Source organism: Sorex fumeus, unplaced genomic scaffold (genome assembly GCF_029834395.1).
Source record: "Sorex fumeus unplaced genomic scaffold, SorFum_2.1 ptg000037l, whole genome shotgun sequence".
Lineage (NCBI taxonomy): Eukaryota > Metazoa > Chordata > Mammalia > Eulipotyphla > Soricidae > Sorex > Sorex fumeus.
The window spans coordinates 66,604,620-66,631,769 of NW_026606094.1; the positions used below are offsets into that span (position 1 = coordinate 66,604,620).

The window sequence follows — 27,150 nt, forward strand, 5'->3', positions numbered from 1 at the left end:
TGCCTAAGATCGCAGGCCCATGCGAACAAGCAGATCCAAGCAGAGGTCAGCTTCTGACGTTGAGGAGAAGCAAGCCTCACACAAAAGACAACGGACAAAGGGATCCCTTCAATGGGCATCTCGCTGGCAGGCACCATCCTGGCACAGATCTCAAAACCAAGAAAAGGCTGACGGGGTTTGTCTTGGATTTATTTAAGGAGGAAACATCCAATGCTGTCTGAACCCTAGCCTCTTATTTCTTGTTTTCTGGATTCTTTTCATCTTAGACTTTCCTCTGACCTTTACAGAATGCTCAATGGTATGGCTGGTGCAGAGAGGTAGAGTTTTCTCCTACTCCCGTGCTTTGCAAAAAGGCCAGTATGCCTCTCTGGAGGTATCCTTGACTAATAAATAGTGTGTTTTGGCCCACAGGTGCCCCTGGAGGCAGATCATTCATTATTCATGGCTGAATGAGATAAATCCACTGTGCTGTCTCTCGTACTGACAGTGGCTCTGTCAGGAAAGGAAGTGCCCTGACTCCCTTAGAAGCATCTGCAACTCACCACACAATAGAAGATTTGGGTTTTCTCCTGGTGCATGGCCCTCTGCTATGTACTTCTCTGGATCTAGACTTGTCCTGTGGGTGGACCTAAATATTTTGGCAATGGGTTTCTAGTCAATGTGCAAGTAAAATTCAATACCTTACATTGAGCAACTGCTTCGTGGTGGCCAGGGAAGGTTATAATGTAAGATTTCCAGTCCAGAGAACATACCCGCCCCACAAGACCAGACCTTGAGGGGTGAGAACAGAGTCATGACAAGATGATTTGGTATCTCTGAATCAAACACTGGAGATCTGAACTTCCCAATAGCTTGCATTTCCCCAAAGGCTGGAAAAGGAACGGCTTCTGTATCATTAAAAAAAAAAAAAATCCAGGCTGAATCGATAGTACAGTGACCTGGGTTCGATCCCAAGCATCCCATATGGTCCCCTGAGCACCGCCAGGAGTAATTATTGAGTGCAGAGCCAGGAGTAGCCCCTGAGCATTGCTGGGTGTGATGAAAAAAAAAAATCTTGCTCCCTGTCTTTCCCCCTTGTTGCAATGGGGAAAAGGATCAGGGGGTAGGCGAGGGGAGTGTCACTGGTTGTGGTGCTCAAACACTTGCGGGTTGTGTTGCTCCTTAGGACTTTCATACTTGGCTTCAGCATTATTGGAGATCGAACAGTTCGTTGTTGTGGGCCTAGGGAATCTCAAAGGGCAAAGTCAGGGATGGATCTGGAGGTCTGATGCTTGCAGAGCAAGAACTCTGCTACTGGTTATCACTGTGTATCTGTATGTGAATGAGGCCCAGGATAACTTGGGCAGCAGAAAACAAGCCAATAGTGTGTCTCTTCCAAACTTTTACCAGGTGAAAATGGACTCCTTAGTTTCCTAAACAAATTACAGCCACCACAGAGACGCTGTAATGAGAGTACACAGGAAGCTCCATGGTTAGGACCACGGTGACTTTCTGCCCTGTAAGCTATTTCAGACTGAAGGGGATTTGCTGTTGTTTTTTGTTTTGGCATGACACCCGGCGATTTTCAGAAATTAATTCTGGCTGTGCTCAGTGGACCATATGGGATGCTGGGGATCGAACCCAGGTGGCGGTGTGCAAGGCAAGTGCCCTACCTGCTGTACTTCATTCTGCTCCCCATAAGCTATTTCATAGACACACTTAATGGGAAGCCCTTCCTCTTGGATTCTACCCAAGTGAGAAAGAGGGTCAAAGTATTTGTTGGAAGATCTTATCCATCATAAGGTCCCTACCTCTCTCTAAAAGAGGTCTTTTTGTTCCCTCCAACAAAGAGATCACTCTGGAACTCTGAGATAATTATCACAGCTGTTACCCATAGGGCAAAGGTCTCTCCCATTCAAAGAGGAGATAGCCAAGCAGCTAAGTAAGCGCTCCTGGAACAAAGGAATCCTGCTGTGACTTTGGTGTGCCCCTGCCACCTAAGACTCTCATGATTTATTTACTTGTCCTAATCATTAATTTATTAGTGCTCACTCATGTGCGCTCTAGACTCTCCTCTCAGGCAGATAGGTCAGAAGGATTTCTTGGCAGATCAACATGGAAAATGAGAACTGGGTTCCTGGCCCTTTCTGCCATTCCGCTGCCTCAGACACTTTTGGAGAAAACCACTGAGCAAGTCTGAGCAAGGCTGCTGCCCAGGACCCAGCCTGGCATCCTGGACCACACTGACTTAACGTCCAAGCCAGTAATTCCCTCTCAAGTTTCTAAGGTGTGAGTGACTGTTTCTTTTGTACCCTACAAAAAGACAAGCAGAAAATAGGAAGAGAGTACACCGAATCCCAGCATTAAAATGGCCACTATATACATTTTGAGGCATTTTTCTCCAACCCCTGTTCATGTATATAGGTTTGCTTTCATTTAAAATAACTGTAAACACAATGACTTTATATGTTTCCCCCCTGGCAATACCAAACCAAAACCATTATTTCCAAAATTAACACTTATTCTTTGGGCTGGAGTGATAGCACAGCGGTAGGGCGTTCGCCTTACAAGCGGCCAACATGGCAGACCCGAGTTTGATTCCTCCGCCCCTCTCAGAGAGCCCGGGAAGCTACCGAGAGTATCTCGCCCGCACGGCAGAGCCTGGCAAGCCCCCTGTGACGTATTCGATATGCCAAACACAGTAACAACAAAGCCTCCAATGGAGACGTTACTGGGCCCGCTCGAGCAAATCGACGATCAACGGGAGGGCCTTTACCTTTACCTTTAACACTTATTCAAAATTAAAAAGCATTAAAAATAGAAAATACAGTACCATGTAAGTAAAAGAACTATCACTTAAAATCTGAGCACCCAGATGTGGTCTTTATCATCCCGTTTATATATATGGGCCACACATGGCAGTGCTCAGGGCTTACTCCTGACTCTGTGCTCAGGGATCGCTCATGGAAGGGCCCAAGGGACCATAAGTGATGTAGGGGAGCAAGATAACACAAGCAAGCTGTACTATCTCTGGCCCACACCTCATTTTCAAATGTATATGTATTTTCAGCTTGGGTTTCTCCATTTAACTCTAATTTCCTAGCAATCCACTTTAGAATGCAACAGAGAGATTTAAGCTGCTTCCCAAATCACCTTTGAGCTATGCCATTTGAATTTACTGGATAATTTATCTCTTCCCATTGATTTTGGAGCCTCTCCTATTTTTATCTTTCTTTTATATGCAGGGTGATGGTGATGCCTGAGATAAACCCTTTCTCACACTGTCACCATCAGATTTCATGACTGAGCCTGGGGATGTGTTTTATTTTCCAGGGCCATGTCTTTTCACATTAGATTCAAGTAATAGAGAGCTGCTGGTCAAACAAGGACTTCACACTTGTTAATGTAGCACTGTTCTCCTGTTGTTCATCGATTTGCTCGAGCAGGCCCAGTAACATCTCCGTCGTGAGACTTGTTGTTACTGTGTTTGGCATATCCAATACATCACAGGTAGCTTGCCAGGCTCTGCTGTGCGGATGAGATACTCTTGGTAGCTTGCCAGCTCTCCGAGAGGGGCGGAGGAATCAAACCTGCTTCAGCCTGGCCAGATGCGCACAAGGCAAACGCCCTACCACTGTGCTATCGTACTTGGGATAGTAAACTTAAATCCAGGTGCTTTGAGGGAAGATATGCAATCTCTTTCGACTACATTGCTGCTACATTGCACTAGCATGGCCGACCTCAGAAATCATAATGAGATTTGGGGAGGTAAGGCACGCAAATGCATAAGGAACAGAGACAACAGTGAAAGAGTAAGTTCCCTCCTTCTCTCTTGTATTTTTCTTCCAAGACACTGTGGGCCCTCTGAAAATGGACTTTAGATTTTCTAGAAGGATTGTTTTCCTCCAGAGCCACTTAATGTTCCATTTGTAATCTAAACTAATTGAAATAAGTCTAAGAACTTAGAATCTGATCACATTAAATGTTTACCTATAAAAACAGGAGGATCTGACAAGATGTGGGAGTATTTCTAAGTGCATTTCAGAATCCAAGTAGCCAGCTCCATCTTCAAAGGTGCCTCATTTGTGCAGCTAATAAGGAGCAGAGGGAAAGTGTCCTGGGTTGATCCACAGTAGGGAACAGCCATTGCTGGCCCAGAGTGTGAGGTGCCTGCATAGTCAAAGGTGCCTCCCTTTGACTATGTGGTACCGGCATTCCAGGGCTGTGGAATACTTCTCCTCAGACTGTCTCACTTGCTGACAGCAACAGACTTTGCCTTCCATGGAAAGGTTTTAGCCTAAGTCACTCAGGCCATCCAGGCAAAAACCAGGCAATAGGGCTAGAGAGACAGTGCAGTGGGTGGGGTACTTGCCTTGATGGCCAATACCCCTTACGGTGCCCTAAGTCCTACCAGGAATGATCCCTGAGTAGAGAGGCAGAAGTAAGCCGTGGTCACCACCAAGTGTGGGCCCCTGGACTCGTGCTTTTTGACTTCCTTTCAGAATACTAACAGCCCCAAGCATACACACTGAACCGAAATTCAGGAAAGTCTGAATGTTCGATATGGATTTAACCTTTTAAAATTTTGTGTCTTAAAAGCGTGATTTTTTTGGATATGTTACTTGAGAGGCAAGAGCTGCCTGGACACAGACAGGAAATGTTTCTTTGCCCATGATCTAGAGGAAGGGCCGAGAGCAGGCATGCTGAAGCACTCTATCCTGCAGAGCCCAGGGTTCACCCTGGCCCAGAGGACAGGAAGGATGGTTGTGAGATGGCAAGTGTGTTTCACAGGTAACTGTGACTTGGCCTCAGGCATCCTGAGAGGCTGCAGCCTGTGCTGACACAGGCTCCCTCAGTCTGGGCTTCGAGGAGGGGTTTTGGCACTTAAATGTGTTTCTCACTGGAGGCCCCAGAGGCGAGGCACTGAGGCAGGCTTTGGTTTCATGGAGGACAGAGAAAGGGGGAAGACCGCAAGGTTCAACCTAGACATTCTTAAACATTTAATACACAAACAAAATACATATCTCATGGACTTATTACCTTCCTTTTTTACTTAGATATACTCAGTCTAGGACCCAGGGGACAACAGGACATGAGGTCAAACTCTGACCTCACGTGGCCTCCCAAGCACTACCTGGCATGGCTCAGAGGCCCCCGGGCCCTGGATGGCCAGCCTGGGAGCTGAGTCTTGCCAGGATTGGCCCAGGGGCCCCCAAGCACAACTTGGGCGGGCCCCCAATAAATGAATAAATAAATTCTGTGAACAATAATGAATAATATAGCTAACCCTGGAATAAACTTGTTAATGAAGAACTTAGCAAACCTGAAGCATGAGGTGACTAAGTAAGAGTTTTGACTTTTGTTTTCATTTTCTTCATTTTCTGTCTTCTAAATAATTCACTTACATTTTCCCTGAAATTCTCATTTTAAATACCATACCAAGAATATTTTAGACACATTTCCCAGGTCTTGAGAAAAAGACTTTTTTTTTTTGATCCTTTGGGGTCACATCCAGCAATACTCAGGGGTTAATCCTGGCTCTGTACTCAGGAATTACTCCTGGTGGCACTCGGGGACCATATGGGATGCCGGAGATCAAATCTGGGTTGGCTGCATGCAAGGCAAATGCCCCACCCACTGTACTATACCACTCTGACCCCAAGAAAAGACATTTTCAATGGCCTTGGGTTGTGTGTAGCAGGTCCACACTCCATGGTGCTCTGGGACTAAACTTGAGCCTATCCAGTCTTGTCCAGTCCCTCCCACTCCAAGCAAAGCACGTGCAGGAGCCTTCAAGCCCTCCCTCTCCCCAATCTGGATGCAATGAATGACAACAACCAAAAAAAAAAAAGCGCTTCCATTTGAATAAAATCTTTCCCCCACCTGGAGTCTAGAGCTGTGTATTTGAAAAGAAAAAAAGGAGAAAACAGATCACAGAGGAGAGGTGGAAACAGTCACAAAGAAAAGGGAAGGGCGGAAGAACAAAGAGGCAGAGGGAGCAGGGTGGGTGGCTGGCGGGAATTGGAAAGCTCGAGTCAGAGAAACTGAGGCAGCTGCAGAAGTGATAGGAGAAAGAACTGTCCCCACAGCCCTCCCTCCGGGGACACTTTATCCGGAGAAGGTAGGTGGGGAAAAGAAAAACAGAGGGAAAAAGGGAGAGGATGCAATGGCGAGATACACTTAGCAGCAGCTTTGTTGGGGGCACCCAGATGCTGCCTCCCTGCAGCGGTGCAGAGGGGAGCGCTCCTCAGGGGAGCCGGGAGACAGCAGGCAGTGGGGCACGGGGTGGAGGCAGAGACAGGAGCAGACACACAGCCTTACCCACCTCTGCCAGACTGTCACCCAACTTGGCAGCAGCGGGGGGTTCGAGGAGCAGAGACTCAGCATGGATTCTGCATAAGCGTTCTTTAAGATCTGTGTTTTGTGCTAGGGCCTGGAACACGTGAAAAGAAATAGTGGGGCTCCGTTAATCAATGGCGGTTTTAGAAGAGCACCCCGGGGGCCATAGGGGCACTCCCCCAACTCTGTCCTGGAATGCCATCCAATAGGAGACGGTTCTGAGATGCACGGGAGATGACAGGGGTCACTTCTGGGAGCCACGTCACGGTCCCTCTCTAGTTTCCGGAGATGGAAGCAGGGTGGGTGAGGTGCTCCCCTGGAGCAGGAGAGAGACCCAAACATCTCAGCTCGGGCTTTCTGGCCTCTCTCCTTTCAGTGTCTCTTTGCCCCTTTGGTCAGCACTCACCCTAAAAACCACAAAGGTCTTTCATCTTTACAACAGGCCCGTCCCCCCCAAACCCTCTCCCCGCACGCAAGCGCTGAGGATCAGATGTATTTCAGAGCTGTTTTTTATTTTTTCTATTTGGGTCACACCCGGCGGTGAAGAGGGGTTACTCTTGGCTCTTGCACTCAGGAATTACTCCTGGCAGTGCTCAGGGGACCATACGGGATGCTGGGAATCGAACCCGGGTCGACCGCGTGCAAGGCAAATGCCTACTCGCTGGGCTACGGCTCCAGCCCCCAGAGTTGTTTTATAATCACGGCAGTTGCCTGGGTTTTCAGGAAATGTACTGGAAATAGGACTTTAGGAATAATTAGTATTTTCCGAAGTAAGTGTTGTTTCTTTTATTCATCATATCTATGCCTTTACCTTTACCTTTGGTATTTTATTTTTTTAATATTTAAGAGCTCACTTACCTGCATAAGGGATAAGGACCAAGGTCCCGGGAATGGGTGGACATGGTTCAGAACAGTTGTTACTTGTGTGCTCACCCCCTACCTCCTTGCTCTCTCCCTGGGAGGGCTCAGCCTCCCAACCATGCCAGCTAAAGGAAGATGCTCTGGTAGCTTCACACCGGCTCTCCTCCAAAGCTCTGTCATTGCAGAGACCAGTTCATCTGACCATCTTCCCAGACCTGCCCACAAGCAGAAACCACGTGCTCACGCCAGACCCACCCTGTCATCTGTCTTCTGACACCTTTCCAGGAAGCTGGAGCCTTTCTGTCCCTCGCTCAGGCCCACTGGGTCTCACAGGAAGCCCACAGAAGAATGTGGCCCTAATCTCCACTGCTCGGTTCCCAAACAAAGGTTTTGCACTGGTGGGTAGGAGGCAAAAGGAGTGGAGGAAGTGGACACTTATGAAGGGATTGGTGTTGAAACACTGTGTGCCTGAAACCCAATCATGAAAAACTTTGTAATTTCATGGTGACTGAAAAAAATAATAATTTTTAAAAAATAGGAGGCAGAGAGATAATACAGTGGGTATGGTGCTTGCCTTGAAGTGACTGACCTGGGTTAGATTTCCAGCATCCCATATGGCCCCCGAGCCTGCCAGGAGTGATTCCTGAGTTTGGAGTCAGAAAAATCCCCTGAGCACTCCCAGGTGTGGTGAAAACAAACAAACAACAAATTTTTGATATTTTAGATTTAGATTTCGGCTTTACATGTTAATACCTGTAGACTGTTTGCATTATTTGGAAATGTTCTCCAGCTACATTAAAGGAAAACTGAGTAAACGTTTCATATCATACAAATACATGTAAGAATCTGAACGGACCCCTTACTTCATTCTGGCTATTATGACACTGGCTTCCTGGCCTAAGGGAATAGAATCTGACTACGGCCTAAACAGTGTCTTATTTTAATAGCTTCTCTATAGAAGTCACAGGCAGGAGAAAGAAAAACACCAAGATTTGTGATATACACACATCACAAACATACCTATTCTGATTGCCAGGTATAACTCTGAAAAAAAATCATTTAAGAAAAAAACAAACTCCTGAATTGAATCAGGAGTTCAGTCTATAAAGAAACATCCTATTTTAGGGGCTGGAGACATATTACAGATAGTGCTTGCTTGCCTTGCACATGGCCGACCCAGGTTCAATTCTCGGCATCTCATACTGTCCCCTGAGCACCACCAGGAGTGATCCCTAAGTGCAGAGGCAGGAATAAACCCTAAGCCAAGTGTGGCACAAAAACAAAAGAGACAAACAAAGAGAAAAAGAAAAGTTTTATCTTGTTGCCAAAATCCTGCCATGGGCTGAGACCTGAGCAAAGGTAACAACTAGGAAGCCTTGGCCAAATGAGATGCCACTCCATAGCCACCTTCAGACAAGCGGATGAACAAGAAGGTCAGAGCTCCTTGGCAAGGGGAGGGGAGGTGAGAAAGGAAGATCACAGGGGAAGAGGCTGGGGAGCCCAGCAGGAGGCACTTTCTAAATGCACCAAAACCAACCTATTGGGAATAACAGAAATGCTTCTTACCACTAAAAAAATTTCAAAAAGGAATGAATGAAAAACTGAATCGGCAAAGAGGAACCACCTTGCTTGTTTAGATCCAGGGCCCAGTAAACAGCTGGTTGTCTATTACAATCCCAGTGGGAACATTTTTTTCTTTTTCATTTCACAGTGCTAGGGATTGAACATATACCAGATTAAGTGCTCTGCCACTGAGCTATACCCCCAGCCAAAGCGGGTAAATCTATCTTTGACCTTACAGCACCTACAGCTTTTCAGGGCCAGTGGCGATCACGCTGTTTTTGTTCCTATTCATTTCCTTCCAAGACAACTTCCTGGAATGCTCAACTCAGTGATTATTCTGTAAGTACTTTTTGGGGTTGTTATTTGTGTTTAGGGGCCAAACTGGCAGTGCTCAGGGCTTACACCTGGCTCTGCACTCAGGGATCACTCCTGGCAGTGTTCAAGGGACCATATGGGATGTTGGGAATTAAACCTGGTCAGTCAAGGCCAGCACCCTGCCTGCTGTTCTATCTCTTCAGCCACTTCTTAAGCACTTTATACCAATTATGAGTGCTAATGACTGGCCAATGTATTTGCCACTCTCATTACAGGCAGTGCCTTGCAATAATGGTAAATGGATAGTCTGAATGGATAATTTTTAGTTCTCTCAATGTCTGAATTGGTTTCTCAAAACAGTATCTTAAAATTCATCTACTTTACCTGGTCCAAAATTAAAAACTCAGTTGGTAATTTTGAATGTGCACACACACTCTCCTTCTACAGGGAGAATTCCAAAGTACTAGTAAAAAGTAAAAGCAAGCACTGCTGTCTCCCTCTAGCTAAAGGTTCCACATCCACAGACTCCACCAAGCACGAACTGAAAACACAAACTATGTAATTAGGGTTATGATGGTCGGTTGTGTCCAGGTGAAACATGTTGAGATGTTTTTAGGTCAATACTCTATAAACAATGTAGTATAACAATGATTTAAATAGCATTTATATTGTATTAGGTGTCATGAGTCATCTAGAAATAAGGATACAGGAGAATGTGTGTAGATTATATGCAGGTACCAATACTCATGCATCAGTGAATCTTAGTATCTCTGGGGGTCCTCAAACCAATCCCCCCGAGATATAAATGGACAGTATGTGATTTCAACTCTGCTATTTCAAAAGTTCTCTTATGTTTCAGTAGATAGTATAAACAAACAGATAAGCATAACCTCAGTTATGGAGTTCCAGAATATTCAATGGAGTCCAAGGAATAAAACAAAAGAAAGAGAGAGTGAACAACAGATACTCACTGAAAACCACTTCAGGGCCAACAGTGATTTTTCTGTTGTTATGAAGGCACATGATTACCTGACATTCTATATGACTCATCTCATTTGCGGGAGGGAAGGAAAAAGCTAAACATTTTGCACTATCAAATCAAATCAAGCAACTTTCACATCTTCAAAAGAGTGATAAACAGGACCAGTATGTGCAGCAGAGTTGGTGAGTGTGTGTGAAATTCCCTTTACTGTCTGTCATTTAGAAAGTTCAACCAAATCTTGGGAATGAATCAAAACTTTCAAATGGTCAGGTTTCATAAAGATTAATAAGTGTTCTGTTGAGATCTACACAAACACACCACAAAACGCTTTACAGAAATAGAAAAATCAACATCAATAGGAGGAAACCAAACTCAAGAGTGACTCATAAAGTCCCGGCTACTAAAATTCCAAATAGGTTCAGTGTTGGTGCTCAGACTAAACACATCAAAGGTTTTAAAATATAGTGTGGATGATCTGTTTGGTTTTCTCACAAAGCATCAACACAACCACAGAGACAGAGAATACGATAAAACACCAGGAGCCCAGACATGTTGCACTGCGTGTCTGTGACCCAGGCATGTGACTTACAGAGGAGAGCGCGTGTTTCAGACCGAGGACCTGGGCAGAGGGCGAGGCAGAGACGTCCTGTTCCATCAGCTGCTTCAGCTTCTCTCGCTCCATTGATATGGTATTAAAAGCTGACCTTAAAGTTAAGTAAACTACAAAGATATAATCATTACAAAAATGAATCAAGAAAGAGGCATCATTGTAAAAAGGATTTCTTTTGTTTGTTTTTTGTTTGGGGGTCACACCCGTCCATGCTCAGGGAATACTTCTGGCTCTGCACACAGGAATTACTCCCGGAGGTGCTCATGGGACCATATGGGATACCAGGGATTAAATCCAGTCAGCTACCTGCAAGGTAACCTGCTCATCGTGCTGTACTATCATGCCAGCCCTAAAAACAAGCTCTTCAGAGATGCATTTCTTACAAACAACATATACAGCTGAATATTTTGAGCACAAAACTTTTTGGTCTAATTTGGGTTTTAAAATAATCTAAATCAGGGTTACAGAAATAGTACAGTGGGATAGGACCATTATCTTGCATGCAGTTAATCCTTGGTACTCCATATGATTCCCTGAATCTACCAAGTGTGACCACAAAAAAAAAAAAAGTTTTTTTTTTTCATTAATAACACTGGCAGAGAAACAAAGGCACGCGGGTCCTGGGGCTGAGATCTCCAAGCCTGCTCAGATCGGGGCTGAGCATCTTCCACCAAGATCCTCCATCTTCCAGTAGGCGGGGGGTGACACCCACCAACTGCCCCCCAGCGCCGTGTAATCCCATCAACGGCCAAGACCCAGAGACTATAAAACCCAGAAGCGAGCGGCCGTGAATGCCTTATTATCTCATTCTTGCTTTTGACAACCTGGCAGGCTACCGAATGTAACCTGCCTACACGGCAGAATCTGGCAAACTCCCGGTGCCGTACCCAATATGTCAAATACCAGTAACAATGATGGGTCTCATTCTCCTAATCCTGAAAGAGCCTTGAATGTGGCACTTTTTAGAGTCTCAGGGCTAGGACGAAGGAGACATTACTGGTGCCTGCTCGAGGCAATTGACGAACAACAGGATGATCATGATCGTGAATAACACTGAATGAATCCTTAGGTAAATGGTAGATTCTGGGTGATGATGAGTCAATATGAGCTCACTAATGATTAAAAAATGTACCTCAAGACTGGGATGTTGTCTGTGGGGGAAGGGAGCAATACTGGGAACCCTGTACTTCCTGCTCAACTTCACTGTCAAGCTAAAACTGTGTATCAAAAAATATAAAACTACAAATACATCAGTCTGGAGAGATAGCACCGCAGGCAAGGTACGTGTCCTGCACATGGCTGACCTGAACTCAATCCCCAGCACTGAACACAGTCCCTGAGCATCACCAGCAGTGATCCCTGAGCCCAGAGCTCTGAATAAGCCCTGAACACTGCAGGCACCCCAATGCCTCCGCCCTCTGCCCCAAACAAACACCCGCCCACACACATCTATCAATCCAAAGCTTCTTCCTTAATCGCAGTAAATTTCTAAGATCTTACACTTATCAGAGCAAGACGTTTTGACATTTAGAAGGACTATGTTTATGGATTCTCAATTATCAATGCTTAGGTTTGTTTACACCTCCAAACTCTGAAAATGTTTGAAAACAAAGCTTCTTGGATATTGGGGTGAGGACGGGGAGTAGAATGGGGGGTTAATAATGCAGCAGTGAGGGGCGACAGTGGATAAGGAGCTTGCCCTGCATGAAGCCAGAGGATATCCCTGGTATCCCATATGGTCCCCTGAGCCCTGTTACTAATGATTCCCAAGCCCAGAGCCAAGATTAAGCACTAAGCACCACTGAATATGGCCCCAAAACAAAATAATAATAGCAATAATAATAATAAGGCAGAGAAACTAGACAGTACCCTAAAGAGGTAACCAAAATCCTATCTTCTTTTTTTTTTTCCTTTTTGGGTCATACCCGGCAATGCACAGAGTTACTCCTGGATTGTGCATTCAGGAATTACTCCTGGTGGTGCGCAGCGGACAATATGGGATACTGGGAATTGAACCCCGGTCGGCGGTGTGCAAGGCAAACGCCCTACCCGCTGTGCTATCACTCCAGCCCTAAACCCTATCTTCTTAAACTGTGGGTGGTGTCTCCATAAGTGTCATGTAAGTGAATGTGGGGGGGTTGTAAAAAATTGGCAATAGTAAAACATTTCTTAAACAAGCAATGACCAAAAACCAAAACTGAAATCAAAAGCATCATGAATTCTAGGTGCTTTTGGCATTGCTTGCCCATATTGTATTTCTTGGGTGAAAAGCGGTCCCGAGTGGAAAAAGTTTAAGCAGCACTGACCTAATTAATCACCAGTGAGAATCAGAGGGACCGTGAGTGTCTCTGGGTGTAGCACCCTAAAAAAGACACACGTCGTTTTTATGTTGTATGCCAGAAGGACATAGAATTTGATTAAGAGAAATTTCTGAAAACAGGAAGGAGCCTGGAAGTCAGGCTAAGAGATGGAGCATGGGGCTGTAGAAGGTGCACAGTGGACAGGACATTTACCTTGCTTGTAAACTGATCAGGGTTTGATTGCCAGCATACCACACAGACCCCCAAGACTCACCAGGAGTGATCCCTGAGCATAGAGCCAGGGTTAAGTCCTATGTGACACCAGGCGTGACCAAACTGCCCCCCCTCAAAAATAAAAAATAGAAAGAAAGACAGAAAGAAAGAAAGAAAGAGGGAAAAAAAGAGAGAGAAATGAGGGGTAGGAGCGATGGTATAGTGGGTGGGGTATTTGCCCTGTACACAGCCAGCCTGGGTCAATCCCTAGTATCCCTCAGGATCCACTGAGCTCCACTAGGAGTGATCCCTGCAGAGCCAGGAGTAAATGCTGAGCACCACCAAATGATAATTTCATGCATACACTGTTCCAAATTAAAAAACAAAAAAGGAAAAAGAGGTAGAACACATGTCTGCAGTCACTCCATGACACTCCTAGTATATGTGGGTGTAGCTCTGTTGGCCCCTGAATATCCCTGGGCTCAAGTACCATCAGGCCTGCACCTCTGGGAAAGCCCTATAAACACACACACACACACACACACACACACACACACACACACACACTAGCTCACTTAGAGGCAACACATCTCCTCTCACTGTGATTAATTTATCACCTGGCTCCGGGGCTGTCCAGTTTCTGCTGCATTAATACCACCCCCTACAGATTCACTCTCCCTGACACCTCCTGTTAGCTTTGTTTTCAAATATCGCCAGTCTTTGGATATATAAACATCAATACACATGACAACAAAATTCATGAGGTTTGTGCATATATGAGTATACAATTTTTTAATTGTTCTATTTTTATTGAGGCACCATAATTCATAATGCTGTTAATGATAATTTCATGCATACGCTGTTCCAACACCACACCCACCACCACCCATTTCCCTCCATCAAATGCACCAATGACCCAAGGATCCAAGGAACCATCACCCCACTGCCTTTAACCAGGCAAGCTCAGTTCTATTAACTACTGCTCCAGTTCTGGTGCATTTGGTCATATGTTGCTCCATTACTATTTTTTCTATATATTCCACATGTGAGAGACATTCTGTTTCTGTCATTCTGTTTCTGTCCCTTTTCCTATGTACTCAGCCTATGTACAAAGTCACCTAGACATGAAAAAATTGTCTAATTACTGATCATTTAAATCATGTTTAAGTATTATCTTTCCAAGGGCAGGAAAAAAAGTAGAGACAGAGGTATATTGCTCCTCAAGTGACCGGGCACATTGATGAATTCCTCAAGGTTGAATTTTTGAGATATTAATTTTCATAGGTGACCTATTTAATCCTAAAGAAACCAAATATACATTATTGACTTTCATCTCCCATTTAACAGCTATCAGGACAATTGAGCTTTTCCATAGGCTGGTGCTGAGCTTGTGACACTTAACAACAGCCTTGGAGCATCATCTTCATAAAATAAAGACACAAAAACATCTCTGAAATCCCTAGGAACATGATTTGCTTTTTGATTTAAAAGGTTGGTGCTGCAATGTGTGTTAATCAAGTCACATCCAAGTCTGAGGCTCTGGTGGTAGATTCAAATTGAACAAAACAAAAAATGGGGATCCCAGGAGAGTGACCCACTGCATGATTCCCTCATTAGCCCTGATTCTTCTCGGCTCCATCCATCCTGAAATCACTACCTGACCTGGACAAGCGCAGGACAAGCCTGAACCCTGATGCCCTCATTCCTCATTTGCCAATGGAGATGGTAATAACGGCATGTGCTTCAGAAAATTTGTGGGCATTCAATAAGATAATGCTGGGAAGCACTCAGCCCCAAGCAGAGTTATAGTAAATAATAAATGTCACCGCTGTAAACACAGTAACGGGGAGAGAGCAATGGAGGAGGAGGGGCACAGGGCTGCAGACTCCTAAAATATGCGAACAGCTTCAGGTGGCTGCGAATGTCTCTTGCCGGGATGATGCTTGCCAATCCTTAGGTGCAGGGTATAAGAGTGAGTGAGGGTCTATTGAACAGAACTCTGGAGAAGACTCTACAGCAAAGCTTTGGGCCCTGCTGGTGTTTGGGGCCATGCCTGGTGGTGCTCAGGTACTATTCCCAGTTTTGTCATTGCTGGTGGTGCTGGGGGAACCATACAGTGCTAGGTATTAAACCTGGTCCCCCTGTATGTGAAGTAGGTGTTCCAGCCTGCTGGGCTCCTGTCTCTCTCTGGCCCTTCTTCTTCTTATATTAAAGTAACCTTTATTTATAATATTAGTAGTAGGGGTTGTTGCTCTCTGGCTTCAATCCTAATTGAAAGCTGCCAGCCCCCTTCCCTGCTTCACTCTACAGGATCCAGGACACCTGGGTCCATCTGACTGGGTCCCTGGGGGATCAGCTCTTCAAGGCCAGGCTTATCGCTCTTAATTAAATAAATGTGGCACTCAGCTGGCTGCCACTTTACCAAATCAATTCCTCTGGCTTTCAGGATGGGCTGCAGTAAAGCGAGACACTCCACAAAACTATTAAATAAAACTCAGCTCAGCAAGAATGAATATGCACCATTTGGCTCCAAAAGGAGAGATGACAAGAAGCACGAAATGAGCAGGAAGAAATTGAGCTAGTCTCTGTGCTTCCCTGGAAGGTGTCAAGCACATCTAGAGTCACCAAAGAGGTTCTGAAGACCAGATCTCAGGCGTGACTGTGTTTCTTAAAGGACCATCGGGTCTCCTTGGCACACCTTACAGCAGTGATGTTCTGTAATCCAATGATCTGGGACACACGGAACAGCAATCAGAGCTCCTCACACCCCTCTCACCCTTATCCTAATGATTAAATATGCAGCACCCCACCCCAGAGGTCAGGAATAGTCTCTGTGACAGGTCTGTTTTTTGTTTTGTTTTGTTACTAATTCCTAACATGACTCTACAGAAAAAAAAAAAAAGGTGAGACTAGAAAGATCCACATGAGGGTCCAGAGCAATAGGATAGCAGGCAAGGCACTTGCCCTACACACAGCCAACTTGGACTGAATTCCTGACACTGCCTATGGTCCCCCAAGCTTCACCAGGAGTGACCCCTGAGCACAGAGGCAGGAGTAATCTCTGAACACCACTGGGTGTAGCCCAAAAACCAAATAAAAAGAAAAAAAAAAACAGATCCAAATAAGTGTTTTATATCCGTGGATATCTGGTAATAAAGCGGAGCACCCTGGGAGTGCTCCACCACTGCCAGCTTCCTGGCCAAGTGGTCTCCGTGCTCAGCTCACTAGCTGCTCCTCCATAGTCCCTCTGCCTCTAAACCCTCCTAGTGGAGGAGAAAATCCTTCCTGATCCTTGGCTGACTTTTGGATCTGTCTCCTCATTGGCAAACAGACCGACTGCCCTTGCAGGGGGGGCAGGTGGGCAGTGTTTAAATCAGAAAGCAATTGCAGTGCCTCTGATTACTCATCTCTCACCCAGGCTGTCTCTCTGCCATTGCCCAGATCCCCTCACTGTACTCAGAGAGTGGACCCTGTTTGAGCTTCTGAAAGACTTGATTGCCATAAGCATCAAACAGTTGACTTGGATTGAGGCCACACTGGGCAGTGCTCTGGGGCTCCTCCCAGCTCTGAGTAGCTTAGGGGCTGCCCCTGGTGGTGCAAGGCAGGGATGTGGGTGTGTGGACATGATCCAGGGCGGGATATTGAACCTGGACCTCCTATGTGCAAAGTATGTGCTCTGGTAGTCCCTGTCTCTTTCCTTTTTGTTTTTTTTGGTTGTTGTTGAATAGCATTGGTTTGTAACATTAACATTATAACATTAACTAGATTTCAGGTGTACAACTTTATAAATCAACAGCTGTGAGCCAAAGAGATAGTCTAGTAAGATGATTGCCTTGCACATGGCCAGCCCTGGTTTGATCCCTAATGCCACATATGGTTGGTCCCCTGAGCACAGAGCCCAGAGTAAGCCCTGAGCACAGCTGGGTGTGACCCAAGCCCTCCCTCCAAAAATAAACAAACACAAAGGTGTGACAATACAATCACCCCTGGAATCCTAGCTTCCACCTACCACCATAGAATTGATCCCTTTAATCCACTTAATCCACTCTCCAGTTTTCCCTCCTTCCAGTAATCACTGCTTTGTTCTTAGAATCTAAGCATTTCACAAGGACTTCTTAAAGGAGGATGGGCCTCTATTGGTGTAATCTCAACAAAAAAAGGAGAACAGGAGATGCGTTTAACAACAGGAGACAAAGTGGCACACAGTCCCACCAGTGGAACTCTCCCTGCGGTTCAGTTGCTCAGGAATTGCACTGAATAAGTAGACTGATGAGGTCCGGAAGTACAATAGGAACTGCAGGGACCCAGGAGGGCATCCACAGGAGAAAGGCAACACGGTGCCTGTGGCAATGTGTGTTGGTGTGAAAGGAAGGTTCTGGGACTCAGGGGCAAATGCGGGGCCCAGCTTCTGAAAAACTTCTGTGGAAAAGAAGCTGCCTCATCAGGGGCTGGAGCGTGCCCGTGAAGCACAGGGGTAACTGCTGGCTCTGCTCTCAGGAGTTACTCCTGGTGGTGCTCAGGGGACCATATGGGATACTGGGAATCGAACCCAGGTAGGCCGCGCATAAGGCAAACGCTATACCCACTGTGCTATCTCTCCAGCACCCCAAAAAACAAAAATTTTTAAGAAAAAAGACAGCCTGGGGCTTAAGAGACAGTATAGCAGGATAAGGCACTTGCCTAGTACATGGCAAACATGGGTTCAATCACTGGCACAGTATATAGTTCCCGTGAACTCCACTAAGAATGATTCCTGAGCACAGAGCCAGGAGTAAATCTTAAGCACAATTAAGTGTGGCTGCCAAGCAAAATAAATAAATAAAAAGACAGCTCATATTATTAAAAAGTGATGGTGTTTTATTAGGAAGTTCCTCCCACAAAAACACACCTCTGAGAACACACAAGGGATTGTTTGAAGTGCTTTGAAGAGGTGGGATGGGCAATTCTGCCCATTTTACAGATGGATCATACCCCAGCACTGACGAACTTCTAATGGAAACTGGGACAAGAGTTTAAGGTGGGAATTTATGGCGCATAAAACGGTTGCTGCATAAGCAACTTTGTAAGCACCATGCTTTAGATTCATAGGTAAGGAGAAAGAGCTCAATAAAATGAAGGAAGAAAAATACAGAATTGGGGCAATACAGGGAGTGTCTTTTTTTCTTCTACTGCCGTTCTAAAAAAAAGTTTTGTCCCCTAGGATCAGGGAGACAGCTCAGTGCTAGGTGGTACTCGAGGGCCCTTGGTGTTCTGCGGGACAGGGACAGTGAGGGAGAAGTGATTGATATCTAGAATCAAACGCAGGGCTTTAAGTATGCAAGGCAAGCGTTCTACTCATGTTCTCTCTCCCCAGCCCCGGGTTATTTCTAATTCCCAGGTACAGGTACACAACATCCAGTTTTTTGCAATGGAAGCATCTAAGCTAACTGTACAACAGCTAAGCCAGGAAACTGGTATTGATGTACAATTCTAATTCAGATATGACCAGTTTTCCATGCTCTCATTTGCATATGCCTGTAGATTACAACCAATCTACAATTCAATCTACAGATGACTCAATCTACAAATGATTATAATCTACAACAGTTTATAGATTACAATGATTGTAATCTATAATTAATTGTAGATTAAGTCAAACCTGAAGGAGGGGGGAAGGGGGGGGAAGTCAGTGCAATTTTATTACTTTACAGAACCAGGATCACCATCAGGATCCAGAACTTCTTGTCACTTCACAATCTCTCCTGGGACACTTTTAGAATCACACACATCCATTCCCTCTCTTTCTCCTGGCATCCTTGCCTCTTTTCTCCATCTTGTGTTTATCACTTCAAAAGTATTCTAAAAGTATATGTGACATAATCTTTCATCAGCACCATGCTTGGGATCCATCCATCCATGTTGCTGCATCAATAGTCTGTTCCTTTCTATTGCTAAGTAGTATTCTACTTGGGGGCATCCCATAGTGTTGAACCATTCCCCTGCTGAAGGTCCTGGGGGTTGTTCCAGTCTGGGTAATATGAAGAAAATCAGCTTGAACATTTTTTTTGCCACACCCAGAAATGCTCAGGGGTTACTCCTTGTTCTGCACTCAGGACTTACCCCTAGCGGTGCTTGGGGGACCATATTGGATGCTGGGGATCAAACCCTGATCAGCCACATGCAAGACAAGCAACTTCCCTGATGTACTATTGCTCCAGTCCCAGATCTGAACATTTGTATGCAGCTTCATGTATGGACTTAATTTTTCACTTCTGTGGGATAAACCCAAGAAAATTTTGGTACATGATGAGTGCGTGCTTAAATTTATATAAAACTACCACAATTTTCTCAAGTGGTTCACCATCAGCCACTGCCACCAGCAATGATGGACAGATCCAGTTTCCTCACCGGTATTTATACTGTCAGTATTTGTTTTTTTTTTTATTAGTTCATGCAGATTTCACTGCAATTCCCTAATGGCTGATGATAAGGAATATTTATTTCTAATTTTTGGCACAATGAACAATGCTATACTGGGTATCTTTATTTGGAAACATTTTAAGTTGACTCCTAAAAGTGAATTCTTCAAAGTGGTGTTGCTGTAGAGGCAGATATAAATGTCCTTTAAATTAAAAATTCATGAATGATAGAAATACACAAGCTATTTTACTGAGAAAATAGCTAAAACCTAATGCCATAGTGACCTTTATATAATGCCAATTTACATGTTTACCAGTAACGTATGAACTGCCCAGTTTTAAAAGCATACCTAGACAGGATGCTTGGCTCAATGGTAGGATCTTTTCCTTGCATGTGTGAGATTCCTGGATTGATTCCATCCCTTGCATTACACACACAAACACACACACAACACACACACTCACACATATATGTATACATGCACATATGCATGCATGTATACCGTAAAATATATATAATATAAAAACATATATATGTATGTGTGTGTGTGTGCGTGTGTGTGTGTATATATATTGTATACCATAGTATACCTATAGCTCTCCCTATCTCTACACAAGGTTGAAAAGGAACTTTTTACCCAGGTACTCCATAGTACCAGGGAAATACAATGAAAATTAAGTTTCTCAAAGCCTTAATAGAGTAGACAATGAAGCAACTAAGATCTCTTCTTTAAGGGCATGCACTTAATATTTTTCACCCAAAACATTGGGAAGAAAGAAAACTCACCTTTATGGGCAATATGACACAGATCCTCTTGCATTTTAGAAAACTCTGATGAGGTTTCAGAGCCATCGGAGTAATTTTTCTCTTCTCCAAAGTCAAGAGTGGACAGATTAGGATTGGAGGAATGCAGTCTGACTGGGCCGGGATAAGGCTTAGGGACCTGAAGTGACATCAAAGGGGATGATTCCTGTTAGAGGTAAATTGCTTAAAATAGTTACTTGGTTCTAAGATTGGAAAGTTGTAAGAGAAAAACATTTTATAGGGGATAACTTCCACCCAAAAAATAAATGACAACTCAGGAAGACAATTTCTGAAGCAACTTGTACTGACTCCTTATAGAATAAATATAGGTGAGAAATCACATAGACTTCTGGAAAACGACAGAAGTGTTAAAGTTATAGGTTGAAAATGATAGTTAAAAAGCTGCCAGGCTTTTTTTCTTTATACTCATTTCCTTCCTCCTGGCAATACTGATCCACCATCTCTAGGTTGCTAATAGTCACGAGGCATAAACATATCTTTTTTGCTTGTACCTGGTACTTCTACAACACTAACTAACGTCTCAGAGGTCAGAGATAGCATAGCGGGTGGGCATTTTCCCTCCTCACAGCTGACCAGGGTTTGATCCTCAGCACCCAGTATGATTCCCGTAGACTGACAGAGGTGATCTCTGAACATAGAGCAAGGAATAAGCTCGGAGCACCACTGGATGTGAACCAAAGACAAAAAAACCCACACAATTAATTTATCAAATATTTGAACACACAAAGACATTCTTCTTCTTTAAAAATATTAAAATTAATCCCAAAAAACTTGATCAAAAATATACCATATAGAGGGCCAGAGAGATAGTACAGCAGGTAGGGCACTTGCCTTGCATATGACTGACCTGGGTTTGATCTCCAGCATCTCATATGGTCCCCTGAGCACTGCCAGGAATAATTCCTGAGTGCAGAGCCAGAGGGAATTCCTTGAGTTCAGAATAATTCCCTGAGTATCGCATTGACCTATCTCCCAAAGGGGGAAAAAAAAAGAATATACCATATAGCAGACAATCTATATATGTTTATGATTCATTTTGATTTTGGGGACCACACTCAATGAAGTAACATCCAGCTCAGTGCTCAGGAGTTGTTCCGTACTGTGGGTATAAGAATCTAATTGGGCAGGCTTGTGCATACATTCAACCCACTGATCAATCTCTGCAGTCCCACAATGGCACAATTTTATTTATTTATTTATTTATTTATTTCCTTTTTGGATCACATCTGGCAATGCACAGGGGTTACTCCTGGCTCATGCACTCAGGAATTACTTCTGGTGGTGCTTGGGAAACCATAAGGGATGCTGGGAATTGAATCCGGGTCAGCCGCGTGCAAGGCAAACACCCTACCCGCTATCGCTCCAGTCCCAATGGCACAATTTTATATGCAATGGTTGTGATGCAAATCTTGGGCTATGGATTCACTGTGCATTGGGAATACTTGTGCACTAGTAGGTTGTCTCACAAAGTTCTCGTCATGGAGACCCCAGCATGTGGGCTCAGAGGGATGATGAGTCGAATGAGGCCCAGCTAGAAGATGTGGGTCAGAGCACACAACCACAGAAGATACAATGCAAGGTCCACGTCTGAACAGGGAAGACAACAGACAGGCTGAGCATTCCAAGAAGTGGAAATCCCAATCCCAGAAATGGCTGTAGGTTTTGCAATCTCAGGCCATTTCCCCTCTCTGGGTCAGAGAAAAAACTATAGAACAGCTGCTTGTCTGTTCTATTTGCACCCTCATGGTACCCATCATGCTGCATGCAGAGCAGAACCAACGAAGAAACCAGACCGTCAGGGGACGCCACGGTTACCTGCAGCGTTCCTTTGGCATCTTTGCCAAGAGCTCTGGACCGCCACCTCCTGTGTGATCTCTTTTCCTTTTTGGGACTTTCAAAAGCTCCACCCTTTGTTTGAAAACAGGAGAGAGAGCACAGACAGTAAGGTCCGCCAAACCAGTAGGCGCAAATGCATAGCAAAGGCACCACCTCCGTCCCCTGGACTTTGGCTGCAGCAACCACCAGAAAACATCCTATTAGTGACAGGCTTGCGAGGAGCGAGGCAAGCAGAGGGCTGCCCGGAAGCAAGCAAAAGAAGGGCCTGGCTCACCTGCATGGCGTTGATGGCGGGGGCTGAGTAGGTACGGTGCAGGACATCCATGCTTTGCAGGAGTTGGCTCATCTCCACCAGGTAGGTTTGGCAATGGGCAAGGTCTGTGTGAGTCAATGCAGAGAAGTAATAAAAACTTATCTTGCATCCAGGCATCACTATGCTAGTGCCAGCTGTTTTTGTTATTATAATCTGCTTTACATCAGCATGGACAGTATGTTTGATATTCTTATCTTCCAGCAAAGGCACTACATCATCCTGGTTAAGGGCAGGGACCTAGAGAAGCTCCAGCTGAAATATACTGCATGAATGGCATAAATCTTCCCTGTCCCTCGGTTCTGTCTTCTGGCAAAGTGGGGGATAATAGTACACCCAGTTTACAGAATAGCTATTAGAGTTAAGGCTATTAGAGTTAAGTGAGTTGAATATCCAGATTGGTCCTGGGATTGGGAGATAGGTCAAGTGCACCTGCCTAGAGCACACAGCGCATTGCAAGTGTGAATTAAAACAGCATTGCCGATGCAGCCGGCACTGCTATTACCATCCTGCTCTCCCATAGCTGTATGTCTCAGAACAGAAGCAGGTGATGTGAATGAAAGTCACTGATGGTTGTATAAATTTCTAAGGATGACTTTGGGAATCATAGGTCTGAGTGAGGACTGAAAAAATCTTCCGCAGACACCCCGACGGAGCCAGCAGCTCCTCACACCAGCTGATAACTTACAAGGAGTCCTCAATTGGCAAGTCATAGGCAACTGCCTGTTCTGTAGAGTCAAGGACCAAAGGCCTTAGGAAGTGATTCTCCAATGAGGGTACCATCAGAATCACCAGGGGAATTTGTTCATCCACAGAGCAAGGGGATTTACTCCCTAATCTCCAACCCCAGATGTGGACCAGTGTCTCAGCCCAAGCTTAAGAAGTTATTTTTTTCAGTAAGTTCCCTGGACAGGCCAGTGATGCTGGTGCAAGGTAGAGCTTCCAACTCTACTATCCCGAAATGTCACACAGTAAATGTCATGACTGATATTTACTCAGAGGGCAACAATTTCTAAGGCCCCAGATGTGATCACATCTGCATTTAACATGACAAAAAGCATTTTTCAAGGTTATCCTCTAGCACTTTCTATAACAGAAGTTTTCCTCCTCTTCATATTTTTTAATTTGTTTTAATCAAAATTGTTTATTTTTTATTGAGATTCTATAGTTTACAATGCCTATTAATGATCACTAATGCACATAATTCAAACAGTAGTTTTTAACGGTGGTTACACTTTAAATATCAACTGAAGGGTTTTTTTTTAAAAAAAGTTATATCATTCTAAGTCCCATTTCAGACAATTAAATCAGTACATTCTCTAATCTCTCTTTTTTTTTTAGGGGGAATTTTTTTGGGGGAGGGGGGGTCACATCCAACGATGCACAGGGGTTACTCCTGGTGGTGCTCATATGAGTGGACCATATGAGATGCTGGGAGTCAAACCTGGATGAGCCACACGCAAGGCAAATGCCTACCTGCTATACTATTGCTCCAGTCCCAAACCAGTACATTCTCAATTGCATCAGTGACCTTTGGTTTATTTATCCCCTGGATGATTTTTTTTTTTTTTTAGCTAATCAAGGTTGAGAATACTAAGTAAGAATTGCCTACTGTGACTCCCACTTGGAGAAACAATAAAATTGAAACTCATACACCACTCCCCACTCTAACAAATTAAAAAGATTCCTTGGGAGAGGGGCCCCTGTGGATATTTTTCCATTCTAGAAACTCTTTTAAGGCTAGGGAGTTAGCTCAAAGGGTTGGAGTGCATGCCAGACACATACAGTGTTCCAGGTCTGCACCATACGACCTCCTTAGCACTGCCAGGTAGAGTACCGGAACACTGGTGGTTCCCAGCACTTGTGGGAAGCCCTCCATGATTCTAATATGTGTGGTCAGGGAAAAGAATAGCTGCTTTGTGGGGATCTCCATTTGTCTCACCCACTCACCTCCACAAGAAAGATCTTTGATAGATATTAGATGGGCCTCATACTCATTTTTGTCTCTTAAAAAAAAAAAAGAGCTGTACAGACCCCAATCATGGAGACTGATTTAGGAGTCTACAATAACACACACACACACACACACACACACACACACACACACACACACCATGGAGAAAGGGCTAGAAAAATGTGTTGTATTAATCTTGAGAGCAAACCTATTGAACAAAATGTGTAGGATATAGACCAGTAGGGGAAAACACAAACTCACCTGAGTTGCAAGTACTGAACTAATATAAGCCAAGACTACATGGAGCAGAGATTTCAAGCCACTCTACCTTTGGAGCACTTTTCCATGTCCTCTGAAGACTGCAACCACAATGGAACTCGAGCCTCGCCACAAGAAAATGACAAAGTGCTTCCCGTTTGAAAGGAACTCTGCTTTGATATACTGCTACGCTGTTTCACAGAAGACAAAAACCAGTATTAATGAAAACAGAGGCCAGTGGAAAGTCTTTTTGCAAATGTTAACGAAGTAGACTAATGGCAGGTGAAAATTATGCGCCTGGATGGGGAATGAAGCTTCTGGCATAGTCCTCCCACTGGAGACCCCAATTTGGCTATGTCATGCAGGGGGACACAGATGGCAGTACCTATTTGCTTCTTCCATTAAATGATAAGCATGCCCAAACAGGCATGCAAATGTAAGGAAATGGTTCACAATCCTGTATGTCCAAGATTGTACCTATCACTTCCCCAAGTTTTTTTTTTTTAATTTCATTCTAATCACTTAGATTTAAAATACCGTTAGTCATAGGATTCCTTGCTCACAATGTTCCAACTCCATATCTTCTACCAGAGTGAACTTTGCCTCAGGATGCCCTGTCCTGAAATTCCCCCTTTCCCATTGCCTTCTCACAGTAACAAGCTCAGTTCTGTAGACAGTTCTCAGGTGCTGTTGCCTTTGGCCATTTGTTATTCCCTTTCTATGCTTCTTTATGTCCCACATCTTGGAGAGATCATTCCTTATCTGTCCTTTTCCTTCTGACCAACTTCTCTTAGCATGATCTCCTCCAGTTCCATCCATGTAGTGGCATATTGCACAATTCATTTTTTTAATATATAGCTGAGTAATATCCCATAGTTTCCACAGTACCATTATCCAGTCATCTGTTATGGATAATTTGGATTATCCATATGGATATGTGGATTGTTTTCAGATTTTGGCTATTGTGAATAGTGCTGTAAGGAACATAGGAATGCAGATGTCTTTTCTGAATAGAGTTTTGGGGCCCTTGGGGTAGATGCACAGAAGTGGAATCACTGGGTCACATGAAAGCTCAATTCTTAGTTTTTGAGGAGTGCTCATATTATTTTCTAGTAAGGTTGAACCAATTCACAATCCCACCAGAAGAGATTGTAGGCTCCCTTTCCCTACAGCCATGCCAAAAGAGGTTGTTTTTGTTGTCTGTGACGTGTTTCTGATTTTTCTGATGATAACTTACCTATCACTTATTATCGCTAAATGCAAAAACCAAACTCTATACTGGCCAAGGGAAAACTGGAACGCTGAGAGATAAGAAGTCCTACTTACACACTTGTCCTCTGTTATGGCCCAGCTTTCATTGAGACTTCTCTGATTCTGACCAAGAGGGATAAGGACCAGTTTAGGATTACCTTGTTTCCCCTGTAAATAGGTTCCCATGGGATTCCCACTCCAAAGCCCCCCCTTCTGTTTAGACCCTTATTGACAAGTTGTTACCTTTCTACTTGAGATGGAGTCCAAGACTCCAGGTGCACCATCTGTGACAGTGGATCCCGGGAAAAAGTGATTCACTTCATGTGGAAACATGGCAATTTCGTTCTGACGATACATTCTGTGATGGCGCAGTTTGGATACCCACTCATCAAATACTTCTTCTGACTTTACCTAAGTGGTGTTTAATTGAAAGGGAACAAGGTGACTCATGAAAACATGTTGTCATTCTGAGGCCACTCCTAAACCCCCACTTTTCAGAAGGACAAATAGAAATACATATATATTACCGTGTGTGTGTGTGTGTGTGTGTGTGTGTGTGTGTGTGTGTGTGTGTTTGATTGTTTGGGGGCATACCCAGCAATACTCAGGCCTTAATCCTGGCTCTGCATTCAGGGATCATAGCAGCAGTGCATGGGTAAGAACTGAACCCAGATTGGCCATTTGCAAGGCAAATGCAAGGCAAGCACCCTAGCCACTGTATTATCTCTCTGGCCCCATATATATCACTTTATTGGCTCAGTTTACATTTACGTGTTTTATGAGAAAAAGTTAGTGGAGAGTAAAAAGAGTTTTCTAAAATATATTTTTACACTTTCCTAAAAAGAGACAAACTGCTCTGCTATTAAGAAAGCAAAAAACTACCTGGTACATTAAAGAATAAACAAAAACATATGTTTTCCTAAGTATTTCTAGTTTTTTCTTATTTCTCATATTTTGCTGAAAATACTGGCACCATTTGTTTTTAACAATATTTTTTAAAAAATTGACTCTTCAGCTCAATCTTCTCTGAATTGAATTAATTAATAAACTCTTTTCAAAATATTTAAACTTGTAACCTTAATCTTCCCTGACATTGCTGAGAAATATGTGCTAATGAATATGGTTATTAAAAAGAGTATTTTTACCATTCTCAGA

The 27,150-nt window shown here is 44.2% G+C and overlaps 1 protein-coding gene across 1 annotated transcript in view; it reads right to left on the minus strand.

The window, feature by feature from the left end:
* OSBPL3 (oxysterol binding protein like 3) overlaps positions 1-27,150 on the minus strand; it is a 207,598-nt gene that overhangs the window by 49,049 nt on the left and 131,399 nt on the right. The window contains exons 6-12 of the mRNA XM_056118561.1: positions 26,239-26,406; positions 24,815-24,935; positions 22,497-22,600; positions 22,202-22,294; positions 20,348-20,504; positions 10,629-10,759; positions 6,305-6,412 (exon numbers count right to left, since the gene is read on the minus strand). Of these exons, the coding sequence (XP_055974536.1) occupies positions 6,305-6,412; positions 10,629-10,759; positions 20,348-20,504; positions 22,202-22,294; positions 22,497-22,600; positions 24,815-24,935; positions 26,239-26,406 (882 nt within the window). The remainder of the gene's footprint in view (positions 1-6,304; positions 6,413-10,628; positions 10,760-20,347; positions 20,505-22,201; positions 22,295-22,496; positions 22,601-24,814; positions 24,936-26,238; positions 26,407-27,150) is intronic.